This window comes from Emiliania huxleyi (genome assembly GCF_000372725.1).
Source record: "Emiliania huxleyi CCMP1516 unplaced genomic scaffold EMIHUscaffold_79, whole genome shotgun sequence".
NCBI classification, from domain to species: domain Eukaryota; phylum Haptophyta; order Isochrysidales; family Noelaerhabdaceae; genus Emiliania; species Emiliania huxleyi.
In genome coordinates, this window is record NW_005196094.1 from 474,500 (window position 1) to 493,470 (window position 18,971).

The following is an 18,971-nucleotide window of genomic DNA, read 5'->3' on the forward strand; positions in this document are numbered from 1 at the left end:
TTGGAGGGTCTATCTGTATGTACTCCTCGAGATCTCTCCAAATCTGCCCTCTGATTAACCTAGCTTAATCGGGAAGTCGGTGCTAGCTGAGACTAGCGGAGCCGGGGCCCCGTTTCCGCACTGCGGCGCGGCGCACGGTGCCTCCGGGGGCCCCCGCCTCCCCCCAGAGCTCTGTTTTCCTTTTTGTTTTCCGGAAAACCTCGTTGAGCCCAACCACTGCTACTTACGTATGTCATGCGCCGCGTCGCTGTGGGCGCTCGCCGTGACGACGAGGCTGCGAACCTTAAACTTGGTGCCGCCACCGGGCGAGCTGGCGTTGAGGACTTGCAGCTGGAGTTCGCATCGCGCCACTGCGCCCCAAATAGGAAAGTTGTGGGTGATGTAGATGGAGGCGCGCTCCTCTGGCCGATGCGCATCGAGCATGTGGGTCGAGCACGAGCAGACGCTGACGCAGCGCAGCTCGACCTTTCCCATGCCCTCGTACGAGGCGAGGTACTGCAAGCCGAGGTGTACAGCCGCGCTCTTGTTGTCCGCGGCGCCGGCACCCTCGCCCTCCAGCACGCGCGTGTCGACCACGGCGCGCAGGGTCGCCCCCGCTTCGAGTGCCACCACGCCCTGGCTGATCTTGGCGCTCCGGCTCAGCGCGCGGCGGCAAAAGAACCAGCCCTGCGGCTTGGTCGCCAAGAAGGCGGGTAATCGAGCAGCGAAGCGAGACACCGGGCACTCGTCACCGGGAGGCGCGCGCGCCACACAGCCCTCCCCGCCACTCACTCCCGCGGAGTGGTACCTCCGGCCGGGCAATCCGGCCAGCGGAGGCTGCCGCGTGGGCACCGATGTCGGGTGCCACACGCCGGCAGCGGCGCAGCTCGCCGACTGCCAGCCGATCGGCTGCCTCGTTTGAAAGAGGTGGTTGAGGCGGCCATTCTGAACTGTCGGCTGCAAGAAGGAGTAGCAGCGAGCCGCGGGCGGCGAGACAGAATTCCGCCGGTGCAGCGGAGTGGGAAAGGCCGCACTGCCCGCTTTCCCGCCGCTGGTGTCCCACGGTGGCGCGCGAGCAGCTCCGCTTCCGCGGCCGCCCCGAGAGTAGGCAAGCCGCACGCGGTCCACATAATGCCGCAGCATCTGATCGACGTACTGCAGGCCATGCCGGCCATTGACTGGATGCAGGCAGTCTGGGCCGGTAATGTCATCGATGCTGAAGCCGGTGGCGCCTGCTCTGACGTGTGGCATCAGCGCACGGTGCACAGAGATGCACGCCTGGCCATACCGCTCACACACCGCACTCGCCTCGTCCTCGACGACCGACCACGGCGTCTTCGGATAGCGCATCGACCCGATTCGATCTCCTTCGCGGAAAAGAGCGGGTGGTGTGCCAGGCGACTTCGCCATGTTGCACCAGGCGTGCACAGAGAGGAGGAGGAGCAGCGGGCGAGGGCGCATCATCAGCAACCTGCGCGCGACGGCCTCGACAGCGAAGCGGTCAAGACTTTGCGCCATCGAGCCAAATTCAAGGACCACCATATCGAGCTGAGTTGGAAAATGTGAGAAGAGGCAGGGCAGCACTGCCTGCGCAGGCGTGGCGTCTAGTGCGCTGTTGTTGAGCTGGTGCTGCGGGTGCGGCCACAAGCTATTGAAGTGCTCGAGAAGGCTAACAGCCCAGCCCTTGACTGGCCGCTTACGAGGCTCGCCCCATGACATTTCGGCCAAGCTCACACCGTCAAACTCCATGCACCGCTTGTAGGGCTGGTCAAGACAGCCACCATGCTGTGCGACAGAGGCCCCAAAGACTCCGAGGCGAAGAGGCTTGCCGTCATTGAGCCGCTGCAGGAGCGGACTCCATGCCTCAGGACGCCCCATTTGGACGATGGCGCGATCAAGCGTCTCGCGGTCGAGAGACGGCGTGGCGAAAGGCGTGTTGGCCATTATTGCAATAGTCGGGAGAGGCCCGGAACTTTGGGACTTGGGTTCAAGTAAGTTTGGGGGGGGGCCGCTACCGTGCAGCTGAGCTAACATAAACGAGAGTGTGTGGGCGAGGGGCCCCGGGCGGCGATCGTGGGCTCCCCCGTGCGGCTGGCTGCTGCGCGCGTGCGGCGTGGCAAGGACTAGGGCAAGGAACGAACGAGCTCGCTCGAGCGAGGCAGTCAGTCAGTCAGTCAGTCAGTGGCACGCACGTGTGTCCGCGTCGGCCGCAGGTCGGCGTCGCACACGCACCACGCCGGCGGACCCTCGGCCACTCCGGGACCCCTTTGACCCGCCAGCCGACTGCACAACCAACCCAGGATTGGCACACATAAATTATACACTGCTGTGAGCTGTGAGCTGTAAATAAATAAATAAATACGGACACCTCTACTGTGAGATGGGTAAAAAGGGACAGGTCCCCGCCCGTGCTGAGCTGTGAGGGTCCGCCCGCAGGCGCATTTTGTATATACCGAGAGTCGGTGCCCGGTGCCGAAGCGCAGGCGGTGCCCGCAGGTCGGACCTTTTAAGACAGCATTGAGTGTATATACACTGCTAGAGATAACTGCGGATGCATAACACCGTGCGATTTGGTGCGCCAGCTTCCTCCCGCGCCCCCGGCGCCCCCCCCCTACACGTATGGGACAGTGGAGTCGTAGCGGAATCGACCACTCACGAGAGTACACGTATGGGCCATGTGGAGTCCTAGCGGAATCGACCCTCACGTGGGAGTAGAAAAGACGCCCAAGGTGGGGGCACAAGGCGCAAGGAGGGGGCGCGGGGAATCAGCACATGAAGCAGCATCAGGGGTGAAGCAGGGGAAGGGTGGCGTTTTCGGGTCGGCTGTGAACAAGGGTTTCCGCACGGCAGCTTTCAGATTCGTTTAGATCAGTAATTTGGCTGCTTTCGAATTTGTTTTGTTTTCAGACAGGGGGGGCCGAACCCCGCTCAGGAGGCGGCGGGCGCAGGCGCCCACAGGGCACAGACAGGCATACACGATGGCAGCGATCCACAGAGATAAATAAATACAACGTACACCTCGACTGTGAGATGGGTAAAAGGGAACAGGTCCCCGCCCGTGCGATCTTTGTGCAGGGGTCTTTGTGTCACACGTGGGTGTGGTCGGCGACTAGCCGGGGTCGTCGTCCTCCCGTCTCCCGCGAATTCCGAATCGCGAACACTCGCTTGCTTTTTTTCGATCCTGCGTAGTAGACCGGAGGGCTACGAAGCCTTCACACTCCAAGGGGGTGAATCGCGAATGTGGGATCTAAAGCATAAACAAATAAATAAATACGGACACCTCTCTACTGTGAGTAGAGCTGTTTAACGTTGTGGGAGCTGAACAGTGTTGCTAGTGTTAACAAGTAACAACACAGAACAACAGTTGGGCTCCCCAACAACAGTAGCTAACGTTAGGCCGGCTGAACAACAATAAGGAAGGCCTGGCAGTGACCCACGACGATCTCCAGCGTCCAGTGCGGGTAATACCCGAAAACAGCCGGGAAAACCCAGGTATTTTCGGGGTTTACCCGGGTTTTTTGCCATTTTCTGCTTGCTGGCCGCTGAACAACAGTAACAGTCAGTCAGACAGTGTTACACACCTCCTAGCATGGAGGACGGGTCCACACGCACACACACGCTGCACACGATTGGCTCGGGAGCCGACACGAGGCGCACTGTCACCGGCCGTAGCACCGGGTCCGGACTGCTGGACACACAGCACACAGCTCACACAGGACAGCTCACGAGGTGGCGCTATGTAGTGGAGTTCTCAGGGACTGACGCGGGAGAAGAAAGTGGGGCACAGGGACAGGGACACCGTACTCACGTACTGACATCCCGCCCCGCGCCGGGGGCGGTGGCGCGCGCCGCGCCGGGACACTTTGGACCCGCAGCCTGGCATACGCCAGACCACATAGATCCGCCACAGTAACAAACAGTAACAGCATGGGCTGTGGTGAACACTTGAACAACGTTCAGGATTTCAGCCAACACTAGCGCAACTGTTAGGCCCAAAGTTAATGTTAAACAGCTCTAACTGTGTGAGATGGCAGAATGGGTAAAATCTAAAAAGGAACACGGAACATGTCATATCTAACAACATAGCTGAAAAAACCCAAGAGAGGGGTGGGAGGGCGGGAGAATCCAAAAAAGCCGTCCAAAAAGCCGCAAAAAGCCAGCGCGAGCCTCCCGTTACGCGATTGCTCGATGATGCGTGGCCAGCGCGGGAGCAGGTCGGCGCCGACGCTGCCAGAACTAAGACGAGACCGCGACCGACGGCGGGCCGTGCTGGCGAGCATCCGCGCTGCTGACGACGTGCTCGAGACTGACCTTCAGAGCGACGAGATTCTCGCATGCTTTGAGGAGGCGCTCGGCGAACGGCAGCCAGAGATGGGAGAACGGATGCTGCAGCAGGGCGAGAGGCGAACGCCGAGAGTGCGGAGGCCGCACCGCGACTGGAGGCTGCAGCAGCGGGAACATTCCCTGCTTGCACCGACCGCGGGGCGCGGCGTTGAGCCGGTGCTGCCAGACCCGGTGCCTATGCAGCTATGCTGCAAAACCCTTTGTGTGTTTTCTATCTTTGAGGACATTGGCCGCTTTCAAACGGACGGAGGAGGAGAAGGAAAGACACCCCACCTGCACGAAAACCCGCATAGTCGGTTGAAATCCGCAAAGTCTCTTTTTCACCCGTTTCGCACCGGCCCCGCCGTGTGTGCAGGCTGTCCGCGACGTGTGACAGTGACTCCAACGTCGTCGGGTAGCCTGACGCACCGCCCGGTGTCACCACTCCATCCCGCTTCAACCCGGGCGCGCGTGCAGCTGACGAGAGCCAGTCCAAACCGCCGATAGTCGGCTGACTGCCGCGCCTAGGCGCACAAGCCCGGACGGCGCATTGCCAGCTCTCGCTTCGGAAGGTTGTCGGGTGAACATAAGAGGCCCGTTATGATGGACTGCGAGTGGGCATAATCTGCATTGCTCTCAAGCTAGGCGTGGGTCATGCTGTCGGATTGGCGCCTGAGCCGTGAGCGGGACGCGCACACGCGCTGCCCCGACATGGGCCCCCGCTCCGCGTCTCGCCTCGCGGGTCTCCGGCGCTCGCTTCGCAACGGCCAGGCGCGCTTTGAGCGGGCGAGAAAGGTGGTACTCCCGCCCTTCTCGTGCGCCGATTCTAGAGGAGCCCTACCCGGCCTGCACGCACGCGCACACTACTGGTTGATCTCGGGTGCCCCATGTGCGCACGCCGTTCGCCTTATGTGGCCTGTCTAGTGGATACGGCCCAGGCAGTAGTGTGTGCATTGAGCTCTCCACAGGCTAGCCCTTCACTTGGGCCCGACCCACGCTGTGTGGACTCTCCTGCTTGCACACCGGTGTGTGCACACTTTTACGTGCGAAGTAAAAGTGTGCGGCTCCCTGTGCTGCTTCAAACGCGGCCCTCTCCGCCCGGCGTGACAGGGCCACTGGTGTGGCTCGATCTTAGGATGCTGCGCTGGCCTCTGGCACACCCAGCAGCGCTCGCGTCGCAGCTACCACCGAGTGGCACTCCGAACAGCATCGCACACCAGCATGGGATCCCGGCGGGATCCGGTAAAAGTGTGCACCCTCCCATAGGCTGTGTGTAGCAATGGCATACTGTGAGAGCACAGCTGCCCGTGCGCGTCGAGCTGCGCCGCGGCTGCAGCGGCATCGAAGCGCCAGAAGGGCCATTTGAGGACCACAGAGGCTCGCCACCAGCGCACAGTTGATGACGCCCACGGGGATGGCATCGCGCACACCCGCACTACGCTCCGGTGGCGCAGAGGGAGCTGGGCATGGCCTTTGCTGCTGCGCCTGCTGCGCCATCACCGCCACTGCCGAGGCTATGCTGCGCGTTGACACTCGCGCTGCCGATTGCTGCCAATCGCGCGGCGTGAGAACAGCATCGCGGCCGCGCGAGCCGGCTTGTGCATATTGCACCGTGGCAGCGGGCTGCGTGCCAGCACCGCCGCGAGGCGTTTGAGCACCGCGTGACGACGCGCGCAGGGCCCTCCCACCCTAGGGCAACCTTATCGGCCATCGGCGGCCCGGGATGAAGCATGATCGTGTCGCTGTCACGCCGACGAGCCTCGCACACACACCCTAATCGGGCAGCGATCAACTTTCGGATCTCGTCGGAGGCCCACGCTTTCAGAGTCAGAGTCACGCAGCGCTCTTTTGATTTCGCCTTTTCCTTTTCAGCAACCCAAACACACTACGACGGGCCGCCCAACACACTACGACGGGAAACGTTGCATCCAGCAGCAGCGAGCGAGTGGCACACGCACACAGACCCCACGCACACTATGCGCGCCAAGCGCACCACCACCGACACACAGAAACGGATACCCCGCCGCACGGCTGAGTCGACGGGCAGTAGGCAGTGCGCCTCGACACCAGGCTGCGAGTGGCGCCGGCTCACATTCGCCACGGCCACCGCGCGCCCGCTCCACACACAACTTGCTGTCCGCTGGACCCGGCGCGCTGGCACACCGCATGCGACACCGGCACACTGGCACACCGGCATCGTTCCTGCCGCACGCGCTGATCCGGCGAGCGCGCGAGCGCGGCACGGCGCGTCTGGACAACGGGCGCAAGCCGTAGCGCGCCGGCTCTGCCGGATGCACACCAATCACTTTGCAGCTGCAGCGCCGCGCCTCGAGAGGTGTTCAGTCCCGAACTGCGCGCCGAATACGGTGACGACGCGGGTCTGATGACCACCGGCCAGCACCCGTCCGGGCCGTGACTGCCTCCTCCCATCAGCAGCGCCGCGCGCCGCTCGTGCCGCGCGAGAAGGTGTTCAGTCAACGGCGGGCGCCTCGCCAGCACTGCCTGGCGCACCCGTCAAAATGTGCGCACACCTCGCCATCTCCGCCGCCTCCGAGGCCACCGGCGCCATGAGTGGTGTCTGCGCCGTCGCCGTGGGGGCCTTGGCCGGCTTGATTGGCCTCAAAGTCAGCTTTGCCGCCCCGCCGCGAGCGCCGAAAAAGCGTCAACCGCGCAACGGCGTGACGGAGAGAGAGCGACCGCGCTGCTTCTGCGAGCCGCTAGGAGCCGAGCCGATGTCTATCCGAAGCCGTCTGCCGCGCGCGTCGGTCGCGAAGGGCCCGCCGGGGATCAGTTTCCACTCCTCTGAGGCTGCCGATCACCTAAACTGTACCCGTGTGTCGACGGGTGTGGAACCGGGCTCAAAAAAGCGGATATGACGTCCGGGTTTCTTTAGCTAGGTTGTTATCTCCATAATTCCGGCTCGTGTCGTCCCCGTCGTTTTTTCGTTATACGGTAAACCTGATACAAACCTGGCCAGGCTCGCCCGCAAATACCGGGCCGCACACTCAGTGTGACACTATGTTTTCGCGCTGCCGCGGCCCCGCAGCGCCTGCCTCGCTAGCCGGCGGATGACCCGGCGGCCGCCGCGCGTGCGCACCACGTCGAGCGTGACGGCGAGGCGTGGCTTGCGCGAGAGCGCCGCGAGCTGGTCGACGAGGCTGCGTAGCTTTCGGACGGAGACGCGGCCCGTCGCGGGGTCGGTCGCCAAGTCGTCGAGCGTGCGGCGCATGAGCGGCGATGCGTCTCCGGCGAGGATAGTGGTGAGGGCGAAAGGGTAGATGGACTCGACGATGGAGAAGGTCGGGTCCGCCGCGCGCGCGAGGCCCTCGAGGCTCGCCAGCGCGCGCGCGTTGTTGAGGAAGTAGGGCGGCAGCTCGAACTCGAAGGCAGGCGCGATCGCGGCAACCTCGCCCACCAGGGCATCGAAGCGGATCTCGGGCAGCGCTGCGCCGGGCGGGTAGTCGAGCAACTTGCTCGCGGCGCGGGCGAGGGCGGCCTCGAGGGCGGCGCGCGTGGCCGGCTCGTCGAGCTTGGCGGGCGGCAGCAGCATCAGCTCGCCGAAGAGGGAAGCGACCTTCGCCGTGTCGCGTGCGAAGAGCAGCTGCGCGACCGCGCAGACGAGGCCCTCGCGCACCTGCACAGGCACGTGCGAGACGAGGCCGAAGTCGATGTAGCCGAGAGCCGGCCGTGGCCGCACCCACGGCAGCGCGTCGAGCGGCGACGGCGGCGGCGCCACCTGGAGCAGGCTAAGCGAGGTTGAGTCAGGGTGGTAGAGTCCGATCAGATCCGCCGGCTTGAAGGGCTCGCCTTGAGCAAGTTGCCGCCATGCGTGTCTGCGTGCATCACGCCGGTGACGAGCAGCTGCGAGAGAGTGCAGGCCACGCCCCACCGCACCAGGCGCACCTCCTCCGCCCGGGCCGGAGAGAGAGCAACGCGGCCGGCGAGCCGCGCGGCGAGGGCGGCGGGCAGGTCGTCTGCACCGCCGCCCGCCCTCCTGTCCGGAGGCACCAGCGGAGACCCGTCCACCCAAGACATGGCGATCACCTGTCGGCAGGCTCCGAGAAGGTTCATGGAAGGCTGCTGCCCACTCAATTCACCCGAGGCCGCGGCGACTCACCCGCTCGCCGCACCACGGCGAGTACGCGACGGGCAGCACGATCTCGCCGCCGCGGCCCAGCTGCCGCCGCGCTTCGGTCCGGCGCCCGTAGACCGCGTTGAACTCGGCGATGTTTTCCGCCTCGCGCTCGTAGTCCATCTCCTCGAATAGTCGACAAAAGAACTCGTCGACCGCAGCCACCAGCGCCGGACGCACCAGCCGCCGCCCGCCAGGCACGCGCAGCGACTCGAGCGCGCCCGCAGCCCGCCGGGCGAGCACGGCGTCGGCGGCGACTGCCGCGCGCGCGTCCGGCCGGAGCACCTTGACGGCGAGCGTCTGCGGCGGCGGCCGCCGCAGCCCGCGCCGCAGGGAGCGGCGGCCCCGCGGCAGCTGCACCTTGTACACCTGGCCGATGGAGGCGGCGGCGGCCGGCGTGGCGGGCAGCGCGCGCAGCAGCGGCGCGGCCGCAACCTCTCCGAACTCGGCTTGGATCACGGCCCTCGCGTCGGCGGTGGCAAACGGAGCCATCTCGGCCTGCAGCGCGCGCAGCTGCAGTGCGAGCCGCTCACCAGCCAGGTCGGGACGGGAGCCGAGTGCCTGGCCGAACTTGACAAACGTCGGGCCGAGCTCCTCGAAGGCCTCGCGCACCGGCGACGCCGCGAGCGCGTCCTCCAGCGCCGTCGGACCGACGGACGGCGGCGCCAGCCCAGCGAGCAGCGCGAGGAAGGTGGTTCCGACGCGGACGCCGAGGCCCGACGTGACTCGTGCCAGCTTCCCGAGCCGGCCGGTGAGCGCCTCTGCGCCGTCGGGCGTGGAGAAGTACGTCTCGAGCGCCTCAGCGTCGTAGACGACGGGCAGGCCGGAGGATGTGGTGTGGAGGTGGGAGGAGGCGGCCAATGGCTCGATCCGCATCGGTGGCACCCGTCAGCCTCAGCTTCTCATAAACCAAAACGCCGACCTCGCGCTCCGCGAAACGGCGCCACACACCGGCACACACACGGGCCACAACACCGGCCCACAAAAAGAAGTTCTTGCGCGGCTCGAGGGTTGCTCCTGACTCTGGCCTTTTCTGGGTCACGTAGCCACACCTCGCCTCCTCGGTGCGAGTGGCTGCCAGTTCGACTCTGGGGAGGATCGAACCATTAACATGGTACCTCCGGTGAGATCTCCCAGGTCGACGGCCGTCTGCGAAGATTTGAGTCCCTTCGTGTGTGAGCTACGAAAAAGATCGAAAATAGTGCCCAAGGTAACCCGGGGGAACTCGCGTCCCGGAACGCCTGCCCTACCTCGAAACACGGCGGTATCGGAGATACAGCAGCAACCTCGTGCTGCGTCGTGGGGGCGTGTTGAGTATATGAGCGACCCAGCTCGAGGGTTGCTCCTGACTCTGGCCTTTTCTGGGTCACGTAGCCACACCTCGCCTCCTCGGTGCGAGTGGCTGCCAGTTCGACTCTGGGGAGGATCGAACCATTAACAGAAGTGAAGCCTGGGCCAACATTCGGCGCAAGCCAAGGGGGGAAGATCTTTGCAAAGCGCTCGAGCATGCCGCCTGAGATGCGACGGCAGAGCGTCACCAATCCTCATTTTCCTAATGTTTTTCCTGCTGTGGGAGCAACAAATTTTCCTGCTGTGAAATCGGCGTGAAGAGAGGGAAAAACGACGGGAGGGCCCAGACCTACCCTAACTACCCCGTCATGACGTATGGCCGAGCAAAGATAAACTACCGGGCGCACAAGGAAAAATAACCCCCGAATGAGTTGCACGCAAAAAGAAATAGTTATAGATAGTACTCGGCGAGAAAAGCGTATAAAGGCCAAAGGAGGTGGGGTCCTCACCCCGGCGGCCCGCGCACGCCGTCTGAGCCTAGCGCAGCGCGAGCTCGCTCTGAGCCTAGGCCCTAGCGCAGCGCGAGATTTGCGCAGCAACCCGGCCGGGCAAACCTTGAAAAAACTTATTAGCAATACCAAACAACTCTAACACTCGTTTTTGTCGAATGTGTGCATTCGCGCGAAGTGAACTTCTATGTTAGCTCCGAGCGAGGAGGCTACTTCTCGGGAAGTTGCGGGGCGCCTCGTGGAGCTAGTACTCGTTACGCGCCTGGAATCACTAGAGAGAGAGCAAACTCTCTGATCCAACGCTCTTAACTAAAAGAATTTAATGTCGCGCCCCAACCCGCGACTGGCGCACAAGGTGTGTGGTGGCGGCGTGCCGTCCTCCCAATTAAATTTGGAGCACTTGGAGTGCAATCAGTAACCGCACATCCAGGGCCGGGGAGCTCAGAAGCGCACCCAGCGGGCCGGATGATTGGACGTTCGCAGGGAAAGGGCCTTAAAGTAAACACGGGTCTCCGAGGCGCGAGGGTTAGTCCGCGCTCCAGGTTTCCCCTAGCAGCGGAGCGCCCCAAACACCAGACACGCACACGACGTACATCCTCACTCGACATCACCCCTCGAGGCTTCTCCGTCCGGCCTCGCCGATTTCTTTCTTTCTTTCACAAGGACAAAATACCCCGAATGCAATGAGTTGCACGCAAGCGGCCTTCCTGATCTTCGCCACCGCCGTCGCCTTCACGAGCGCTGCGCTGCAGCCCGCGGTCGAGCTCGGAGGCTTCGCACGCTGCCAGGCCCGGGCTGCCCTGCGCCGCGCCGCCGCGCCGCCGCGCTGCAGTGCTCTCGCCGCGCCCGAGCTCGACCAGTCCCGCTGGCTGGCCTTTGACGAGTTCCTGTCGCAGTTCTGCGGCCACTTTGACAACCTCGAGCAGGCGCTGGAGGACCGGCGCGCCGGTCGGCCGCCGCGTGAGGGAGGCGGCCACGAGCACATCCACTGCCACCTGCAGCCGCTCGCGCTCGAGCGCCCGGCCGTGCTCGCCAACTACTACTTCAACGGCGACCCGGCGAGGCCCTTCCGGCAGCGGCTGTACACGCTGCAGCCGACGGAGGCCCGCCGCTCGGCCGCCGACGGCGAGATCCGGATGCAGATCTTCCGGCTCGCCGAGCAGGTCGAGGCGAAGCTGCGCGCGGCGAGCGGTGACGCGGCCGCCGTCGCCTGGGACGCGGAGCGAGACCTGGCAGAGGAGCTGCTCATCCCCGGCTGCGACGTGTTCTGGCGGCGCGTGGGCGGCCACTTCGAGGGCGAGATGGCGACCGCCTCGGCGCTGGTCCACTCGCCGCTCCTCGGCCGCGAGATTGTCGTGACCGACCACCTGCACCTCTGGGAGGGGGCGCTCTGGGTCAACGACCGCGGGTGCGGCACCGACGGCACGTACCTGTACGGAAACACGCGCGACGTGCCGTACAAGATGGATCGCGTGCGCTGGTCGAGCCACCGCGGCGAGCCCGTCTGGGAGGACCGGAGAGCGGCGTGAGCGGTGAGGGTCTCGTGTTTCGCTCGCTGTAGCCTTACACCTGTTACGGTGGGACAGGAGTTCTGGTTTCCAATCAGCAGCGCCACGCTCCACGCACCATCCACACGCCGCGGGAGCGGAGCTGGATCCTGGCTGGATATCTGCATATCTCGCGCCTCGCCGCGGCGCGCGCGCGCGCGAGCCATCGCGCGCGGCTTCGCTGCATCGAGCACCCGAGCACCTTCCTTCTTACTAGGCACTACGACTGTACCACCGAGGGCCGAGAGGCACACAAGACGACAAACAACACCATTCTCAAGCCTCAAGGCTCACGCGTCACGGGAAAGAGGCTCCATCCATCACCCTCGCCCAGGAATCTACACTGCGGTTCCTTTAGGTCCGACCTGTGGGCACCGCCTGCGCTCGGCACCGGGCACCGCCTCGGTAAAAAAATGCGTGCGGGGGTGCCTCAAAAGCAAACCGAGCGCTCCAATTCAATTCACGCCGCCGCTCGTTAAATCTCCAACGCCCGCCACCTCGCCCGCCTTCTGGACACTTTGGACTGATGGGAGGAAAGCGCGCGGCATGTCAAGCGCAGCGTCCCCGAACAGAGATGCGCACCGGTCAGACAGAGAGGCTCTGGTGGACGACCTGCCTGAGGATGTGCTGACGGTCCTCGTCCGCACGCTCGCCTCGCAACCACGCAGGCCCCAGGCGCTCCTCGCCCTAACCTCGACCTGCAAAGAGCTGCGCGCACTGCTTCCGCCGACTGTGCGGATCGACGCGGCGCGCGACACGGTCGACCACACCCTGGGCGCCCGCCCTTCGCTCGGCGAGCTTCAGGCGCTGGGAATCCTTCCGGTTGGGGCGCACACCTCGGCGCGGCTCGCGGCAGCGCAGCAGGCCCTGCAGCGGGAGATGACGCGTGCGGCGGTGGTCTCGCGGCTGACGAGCCGGCCCGACCCGTCCGAGCTCCTCCAGCGCGGCGTGCTCAAGCACTCGTACGCCTCGGCGATGAGCCCCTCCCTCGCGCAGGCCGCCGAGCAGCTGGAGCACGCTATGCGGCGCGACCAGCTCACGCACAGCCTCGAGCGGCGGCCGAGCCCGGCGGAGCTGAGGGCGCACGGCATCGTCCGCACGCCCGCGGCGCTCTCCTCGCGGCTGGCCGAGGCGGCGGACCGGCTCGAGCGGCGACGGCGGCGCGACTCGCTCAGTGCGCACCTTGAGATTGGGCGGCTCTCGCTCGAGGAGAACTCGCCTCCGCGGGCACTGCGGCGCGCCGCGTCCTGGACGGCAGCGTCGCAGGCGTGAGTCGCGGCCAGCCAGGCCGCGGTTCGGCCCATTCACCATGGACGAATCTTCGAATCAACACTTTCTCAGTCTCTCAATCGGCGCGCTCAAAACGAAAACCAGGACGATGTCCCGTGTATCTGTAAACTGTGTGCCTGTGTCTATCTGTATCTGCCCGCAGTCAGGGCGCTGGTGTGTAGAGACCGCGATTGGTCCTGTGCTATTGAGAGAGTGGCTAACAGTATACCACGGACCACGCTGTATATACGGGTGTAGAGAGACAACTGACACAAGACTCAACGATAAAGTAATAGAGCGCGTGTGTGGCTGTGGGCTCTCCCAGCGCGGCTCTGCGCTCTCTTAAAGTCGGATCACATACAGTAAAAACATACGGCTAAACACATCACAGTCGCTGCGCCGTCATCGCGTCATGCGTCAAGCCTCCTCCTCGCTCCCGCCATAGTGCGAGTTGAAGTCGAGCGCCTCGGAGAGGGGGCGCCCCTCCGGCTGCTGCCGAAGCGTGCGCATCAGCAGCTGGACGCTGCGGCGGAGCTCAGCGCGCCATCGCCTCGCCGCCGCCGCGTGCGCAACCGCGGGTAGCGCGGCGAGGTCGTCACTCAGCTGGGCGCGCAGCCGGAGCGCGAGCGCGAGGATGGCGTCGACGGCTCGCATCTCCGCCTCGTGCTGCGGCTCCAGGAAGCAGCGCGAGGCGATGCGCTCGTAGAGGCGGGCGCACGCGGCGGCGAAGGCGTCCACGCTCGAGAGGGCGGGGAGCCCGTCGAGGAGGGATCGCCACTCGGCCGCAATCACAGCGAGCGTGACGTACGCGAGGATGTGGTGGACGGCGTGGAGCAGCTCGGAGCGAAGCGTCCACCAGAGCCGCGTGAGCGGAGTCGAGCCTGCGCAGCGGCCTCCTGCGGCGCCGGCGCCGACGCTGACCGTCTCGAGGGACCACTTCGCGCGCCGCAAGCGCAGCAGCAGCGCGAAGACGCGCTGCTGCTGCGAGAGCAGCGCGGGCGTGAAGACGAGCTGCAACGGCCACGGCGGCGCATACCGCAGCACGAGCGACTCAAAGGCGCGCGCGTCGACGGCGTCCGAGAACGACGACCCCTTGCGCGGCCCGTTGCGCGGCTCCTGCAGCGAGGGCTGGGCGAGGGGTCAGGCCCTGGCGGCGCGGCACCCGCCGGGGGGCCGCCCCTCCCCTCGCCCAGCCCCTCCCCTCGCCCAGCCCCTCCCCTCGCCCGCCCCGCCCCTCGCCCAGCCCCTCCCCTCGCCCGCCCCGCCCCTCGCCCAGCCCCTCCCTGACCTGGGCCGAGACGTCAGCCAGCTCAAACGAGAAGCGGCCCGCCTGCAAGCAGGGGAGGTGTCTAAGCCGCGTCTAAGAAGTGTCTAAGAAGTGTCTAAGAAGTGTCTAAGAAACTACCAAGCGAGGCCGTCTGCCCCTCAGTCATCCCACCCCCAGCCAAGCCTCTACGCAACACAAGGCGGACACGCGCCTGGCCCGCCGGGACGCCGCCCTCGATGAGGCTCTCCCGCAGCAGCCGCGTGAGCTGCGGGAGGGCGGGCCGCCACGGCCGGCAGCGGTCGGCGAGCTCGCAGAGCCGCTCGCACACAAGCGCAGTCAGGCGCGGCTCGGCGGCGAGAGCGACGGCGTGCAGCAGCCGCGCCACCCCGCGCAAACCGGGCAGCAAGCGGAGCAGCTGCGGCCCGGCGCGGGCGCAGGAGTGCGCGATGGGGGCGAGGAAAGCTTCGCGAACCGCCATCGAGCGCACCCTGCTACGCGGCGCTCCGCCAGCCTCTGCAGCCTCTGCAGCCTCTGCAGCCTCTGCAATTTCTGCAGCCTCTGCAGCCTCTGCAATTTCTGCAGCCTCTGCAAATATGGCGGCTCTGGCAGCCTCGTCGGCCGGAGGAGTCGCGAGGCTTGTCAGCCGCGCGAGGAGGAGCGAGGGCGGGTCGGTGGCGGGGGGCGGGCGCGAGGCCGGCAAGCGGCAGAGCTCGTCGCTCGGGGAAACGTGCCTACCAGCCCGGGGGCCAGCTGTGAGGGCGCGGCGAAGGGCGAGCGGGTCTGCAAGCCACGGGGTACCCATGCTCAGCAGGTCGGGCAAACGCCATCGGCACGTCGTCCTTGCGCGGCATGGAGCCCCAGTGAGGCATCTGCTCCAGCCAGTGCCGCCCGGCCGCTGCGCTGTCGCCGGCTAGCCCTGGGACGGGCGCCGGCTCCCCCTCCGCCTGCACCCCGTCCCTGCGCCGCTCCTCACCCGCAGCGGCAGCCCCACCACGACGCGACGCGGCGGCAGCGCGGCGCGACGCGAGAAGCGCGAGGAGCCGCTCACTCACACGCATCTCCAGCTCCTCCTCGCCCTCCTCGGTCCCCTTCTCGGTCCCCTCCTCGGTCCCCTCCCCCGCACCCTCCTCGCGGCCCCTCGCCCCGGCGGCCGCCCCTCCCGCGAGCGAGCCCACCAGCCGCCTCGACTTGCCGCACACCAGGATGGACGGCGCGAGCGGCGCGAGGAAGAGAGGCACGCACCCCGCGGGGCGAAGGGCGAATGCACCCTCCCAGCCCGCCGCGCTGTCGCCGCCGCCCGCGCCGAGGGCGGGGTCAGCGTGCGCCCCCGCGCGGTACACGAAGAGCTCGCCCGCCGCGTCGCGCAACTCGCCTGGTTCACAGCCACAGCTGTGAAAGACATGCTGCTCGCTCTTGAGCCGCCCGCCGCCCGCCGCAGCTCGGCCTCGCTCCACCCACCCGCCGAGCACGCGAGCGTACGCCAGCAGGCACCGCACGAGGATGCGCAGCCACACGAAGTAGAGGCCCCTCCCCTCCCCGCCTCCACCCTCCCCGCCTCCACCCTCCCCTCCACACGCCTCATGCCACTCGCACCGCGCGAGCAGCAGCGACAGCAGCGCGCTCGTCGCCTCTGCGGCGCAGTGCGGCCCGCGCGCCCGCACGCCGAGCACGCAGCTCACCGCCGGCACCGCCGCAAACTCGGCGGCGAAAGCGGCCAGCTCCGCCAGCCGGCGGCGCCAGCCAGCCACGCCGCGGTGCCGCTCCGCCAGCACGAGCAGCCCTGTCCGCTCGCCCTCCCGTCTCCGCTCCCCACGACCGGCGCCACCGGCCGCGCCGCGCCCCGCCGCCTCGCGCCGCCACTCGCGCCGCCACTCGTGCACCTCGCCGTGCAGGGCCTGGCCGAGCGCGCGAAGCGTCGTCGGCAAGTTGGGCCGCGAGAGCAGGCCGTCCGAGAGCGCCTGCCGAGGAGTCGTCGGCGGGGGCAGTTGGCAGAGAGGGAGGTGGCAGAGAGGGAGGTGGCAGAGAGGGAGGTGGCAGAGAGGGAGGTGGCAGAGAGGGAGGTGGCAGAGAGGGAGGTGGCAGAGAGGGAGGTGGCAGAGGGAGCCGGCGGGAGGGTGGGAAGGGTAAGGCGAGGGAAGGCGGGACGGCGCCTCGAGCGTGCACACGGCCGAGGCGGCGCGGCCGAGCTCCGCGAACAGCGCCGCCGCCCCGCTCGCCTCGCACCTCGAGGCAGAGCTCCTGCCCGCGGCGCTCAGACGGACCCGCCGCCGCCAGGAAGCGTCGCACGCTCCCTCGCGGCCCGGGGAAGAGGGGCTGGCCTCGTCCGCTGCAACCTCCTCCCAGTCGCCCGCCGCGTAGCCCGCCACGGCCATGATCGAGGCGTTGGCTAGACGCGACCGCCTAGAGCCGAGCCATCTCGCCTCTCGCCGCGCCACCGCGCCACCGCGAGGCGCGGCCCCGACCCGCCTCGAGTCGAGAGAGCTCCTCCCCGCCGGCGGGACACGCGACGCACCCGCCTGGGCAAAGCTCTCCCACGCCAGCGCGCTCAGCCCCCTCGCAGTCGGCGCCGCCGCCTCCTGAGCCCTCGCCGCGCCGCCGCCCTCGCCGCTGCCGCCGCCATCCTCACTGCGGCCCGCGCCTTCGCCGCCTTCGCCGCCTTCGCCGCTGCCACCTTCGCCACCACCGCCGCCGCTGCCTTCGCCGCCGCTGCTGCCGCCGTGCGCAGGCGAGAGCTCGTCCAACTCCTCCTCAGAGCCGGACGAGTAGCCCCAGCGAGGCGACGAGGGCCGCGAGAGCTGCTCGGCCGGCGCAGCCGGGACCGGCGCGAGCGATGGCGGACCGCTGGGCCAGCGCGCCGGACCGCTCGCTGTCATGGCCGCAGCATCGGCGAGCCAGTACAATGCAGAGAGCGCCCGGGCGTCTGCATCCGCTGCCGGCTGCCCGGTCGGCACGCGCAGCAGCTTCGACGCAAGCGCGTCGAGGTCGCTGGCCTTGTCGTGGCGCGAGTGGCGACGGAGGAGCGCGACGAGCTGCGCGTAGTCGCGGGACACCGCATGCCCGTCCGTTGAGCCGAAGCGGTGGTGGCGGAAGGAGCCGTGGACCCAATCGACAGCAGCCTCATGGTTCTCACCCGAGGACGGCGTGAGGCCGGTGGTGCCCTCGACGAGCGCCCGCACCAGCGCATGGAGGCGGAGCTCATCTGCGAGCGCAGCTGCGGCGTGCGCCATGAATCGACTGGGGAGAAATCGACTGGCGCGGGACGCTCTGTCGGCAGACTGGCGCGCACACTGGTGCCAGTAACACGGAAGAAAAGAATGTTTTTTTTTAGGAAAGTTCTTTCCTTAAAATCCCTGTGTTGTGGCGGCGTGCCGTCCTCCCATCCCTCGCTTGGTTTTTCTTTCTTTCTGGGACTGGCGCGCACTGGCACTAACACAGGTACACCACGGAAGAAAACAACCACCCTTTCTGAGTATGCTATAGAACTTGCGTCAGGGCGTTTACCGCGTTTACCGTGCACGGAGGATAAAAGCTCGCCGAAGATGGACGTCTTCAGGTGGAGGATCCAGCGTCGCCAGGAGCTGCAGGAGCTGTCCGTCCGCAGCAGCAGCAGTAGCAGCTCTAGCTTGCCGGGCGAGACGCATCGGCATTCGATCGCGCATGCCCCAGAGGAGCTCGCTTCGCCACCCTCCTCGTGCGCATCATCAGTGGCCGGTGTGAGCAAGGGCAAGCTAGCAGATGTGCTCGGCAACGCGACCCGGCACGGCGTCAGCCCAGGCCCTCGTGGCACAACCTTTGCCAAGGTCAACCAGGACCGCGGCGTCGCGCACTGGCCCTTCAACTCGTCTTCGAACGAAGCTCTCTTCTGCGTCTTTGATGGACATGGCGTAGGTGGGGAGAAGGTTGCGGAGCAGTGCATGCGCTCCCTGCCGTACGGCCTCCTCCAGGAGGGGCTGCGGCTGCGAGCCGACCCGGCGGCGACCATCGTGCGTGCCGTGCTGCAGATGGACACCGAGATCCTCAAGCGGCGCGGAGGCCGCTTTGCTACCACCTGCGGGACGACGGCCACGATCGTCTACTTGAACGGGACGACGCTCTGGTCGGCGTGTGTGGGGGACTCCCGGGCGGTGATGGGGTACGGAGCCAACGGCGCAATCTGCGCGCGCGACCTCACCGTCGACTGCAAGCCAGACATGCCCGAGGAGTCCGAGAGGATACGCAAGGCTGGAGGCCTGGTGACGGCGGGCGTGCCAGGCGGCCGCCCCTCTCGCGTGTGGGCGGATGGGAAGGTTGGGCTTGCCATGTCTCGCTCGATCGGTGACGGCGAGTGCAAGAAGTACGGCGTCATCGCCGACCCGCTGATCGCGCGCTTTGAGATCGAGCCGGCTAGCAGCCCGGACGGTGACGGCGACCGCTTCCTCATCGTTGCGAGCGATGGCGTCTGGGAGTTCCTCTCGAGCCAGGAGGCGTGCGAGATCGTGGCGTCTGAGCCCGAGTCCGCAACCAAGGGCTGTGCCAAGCTCGTGCAAGCGGCAGCCCAGCGGTGGAAGCGGTCCGAGGGAAACTACAGAGACGACATCACGGCGATCGTGGCGCGGCTGCCCTTCACGCGACACAGCGAGCTACAGATGCCATCTGGGCGCAGCCGGCGCTCCTCT

At 66.5% G+C, this 18,971-nt stretch overlaps 7 protein-coding genes across 7 annotated transcripts; 4 read left to right on the top strand and 3 right to left on the bottom strand.

The window, feature by feature from the left end:
* Nucleotides 1-219: 219 nt before the first annotated feature.
* Nucleotides 220-1,923, bottom strand: EMIHUDRAFT_106580 (hypothetical protein; the record flags this gene model as incomplete). The annotated part of the gene is made up of 1 exon (XM_005759927.1): nt 220-1,923. The coding sequence occupies one exon, from the start codon at nt 1,921-1,923 to the stop codon at nt 220-222; it is 1,704 nt and encodes a 567-aa protein (XP_005759984.1).
* Nucleotides 1,924-6,821: 4,898 nt separating this feature from the next.
* EMIHUDRAFT_218548 (hypothetical protein) lies at nt 6,822-7,178 on the top strand (the record flags this gene model as incomplete). Its single annotated transcript, XM_005759928.1, has 1 exon — nt 6,822-7,178. The coding sequence occupies one exon, from the start codon at nt 6,822-6,824 to the stop codon at nt 7,176-7,178; it is 357 nt and encodes a 118-aa protein (XP_005759985.1).
* Nucleotides 7,179-7,318: 140 nt separating this feature from the next.
* EMIHUDRAFT_106581 (hypothetical protein) lies at nt 7,319-9,310 on the bottom strand (the record flags this gene model as incomplete). Its single annotated transcript, XM_005759929.1, has 3 exons — nt 7,319-8,038; nt 8,206-8,346; nt 8,420-9,310. 3 exons carry the CDS (start codon nt 9,308-9,310, stop codon nt 7,319-7,321), a joined length of 1,752 nt encoding a protein of 583 aa, XP_005759986.1.
* A 1,588-nt stretch (nt 9,311-10,898) lies between these two features.
* EMIHUDRAFT_438591 (hypothetical protein) lies at nt 10,899-11,847 on the top strand. Its single transcript, XM_005759930.1, has one exon. The coding sequence runs from the start codon at nt 10,917-10,919 to the stop codon at nt 11,760-11,762; it is 846 nt and encodes a 281-aa protein (XP_005759987.1). The 5' UTR covers nt 10,899-10,916; the 3' UTR covers nt 11,763-11,847.
* Nucleotides 11,848-12,285: 438 nt separating this feature from the next.
* EMIHUDRAFT_438593 (hypothetical protein) lies at nt 12,286-13,309 on the top strand. The gene has a single exon (XM_005759931.1). The coding sequence runs from the start codon at nt 12,327-12,329 to the stop codon at nt 13,050-13,052; it is 726 nt and encodes a 241-aa protein (XP_005759988.1). The 5' UTR covers nt 12,286-12,326; the 3' UTR covers nt 13,053-13,309.
* A 157-nt stretch (nt 13,310-13,466) lies between these two features.
* Nucleotides 13,467-17,560, bottom strand: EMIHUDRAFT_465784 (hypothetical protein; the record flags this gene model as incomplete). Its single annotated transcript, XM_005759932.1, has 5 exons — nt 16,578-17,560; nt 15,115-16,274; nt 14,522-15,047; nt 14,338-14,379; nt 13,467-14,165 (listed from the first exon to the last, which is right to left on the bottom strand). The coding sequence occupies exons 1-5, from the start codon at nt 17,541-17,543 to the stop codon at nt 13,467-13,469; spliced, it is 3,393 nt and encodes a 1,130-aa protein (XP_005759989.1). The 5' UTR covers nt 17,544-17,560.
* Nucleotides 17,561-18,116: 556 nt separating this feature from the next.
* EMIHUDRAFT_54860 (hypothetical protein) lies at nt 18,117-18,860 on the top strand (the record flags this gene model as incomplete). Its single annotated transcript, XM_005759933.1, has 1 exon — nt 18,117-18,860. A coding segment is annotated over one exon (744 nt), but the record flags the coding sequence as incomplete, so codon positions are not given.
* Nucleotides 18,861-18,971: the final 111 nt, after the last annotated feature.

What these genes read in the sequence shown, in the direction of transcription:
- EMIHUDRAFT_438591 (XM_005759930.1), top strand. Translation starts at nt 10,917, where the DNA reads ATGAGTTGCACGCAAGCGGCCTTCCTGATCTTCGCCACCGCCGTCGCC.
- EMIHUDRAFT_438593 (XM_005759931.1), top strand. Translation starts at nt 12,327, where the DNA reads ATGTCAAGCGCAGCGTCCCCGAACAGAGATGCGCACCGGTCAGACAGA.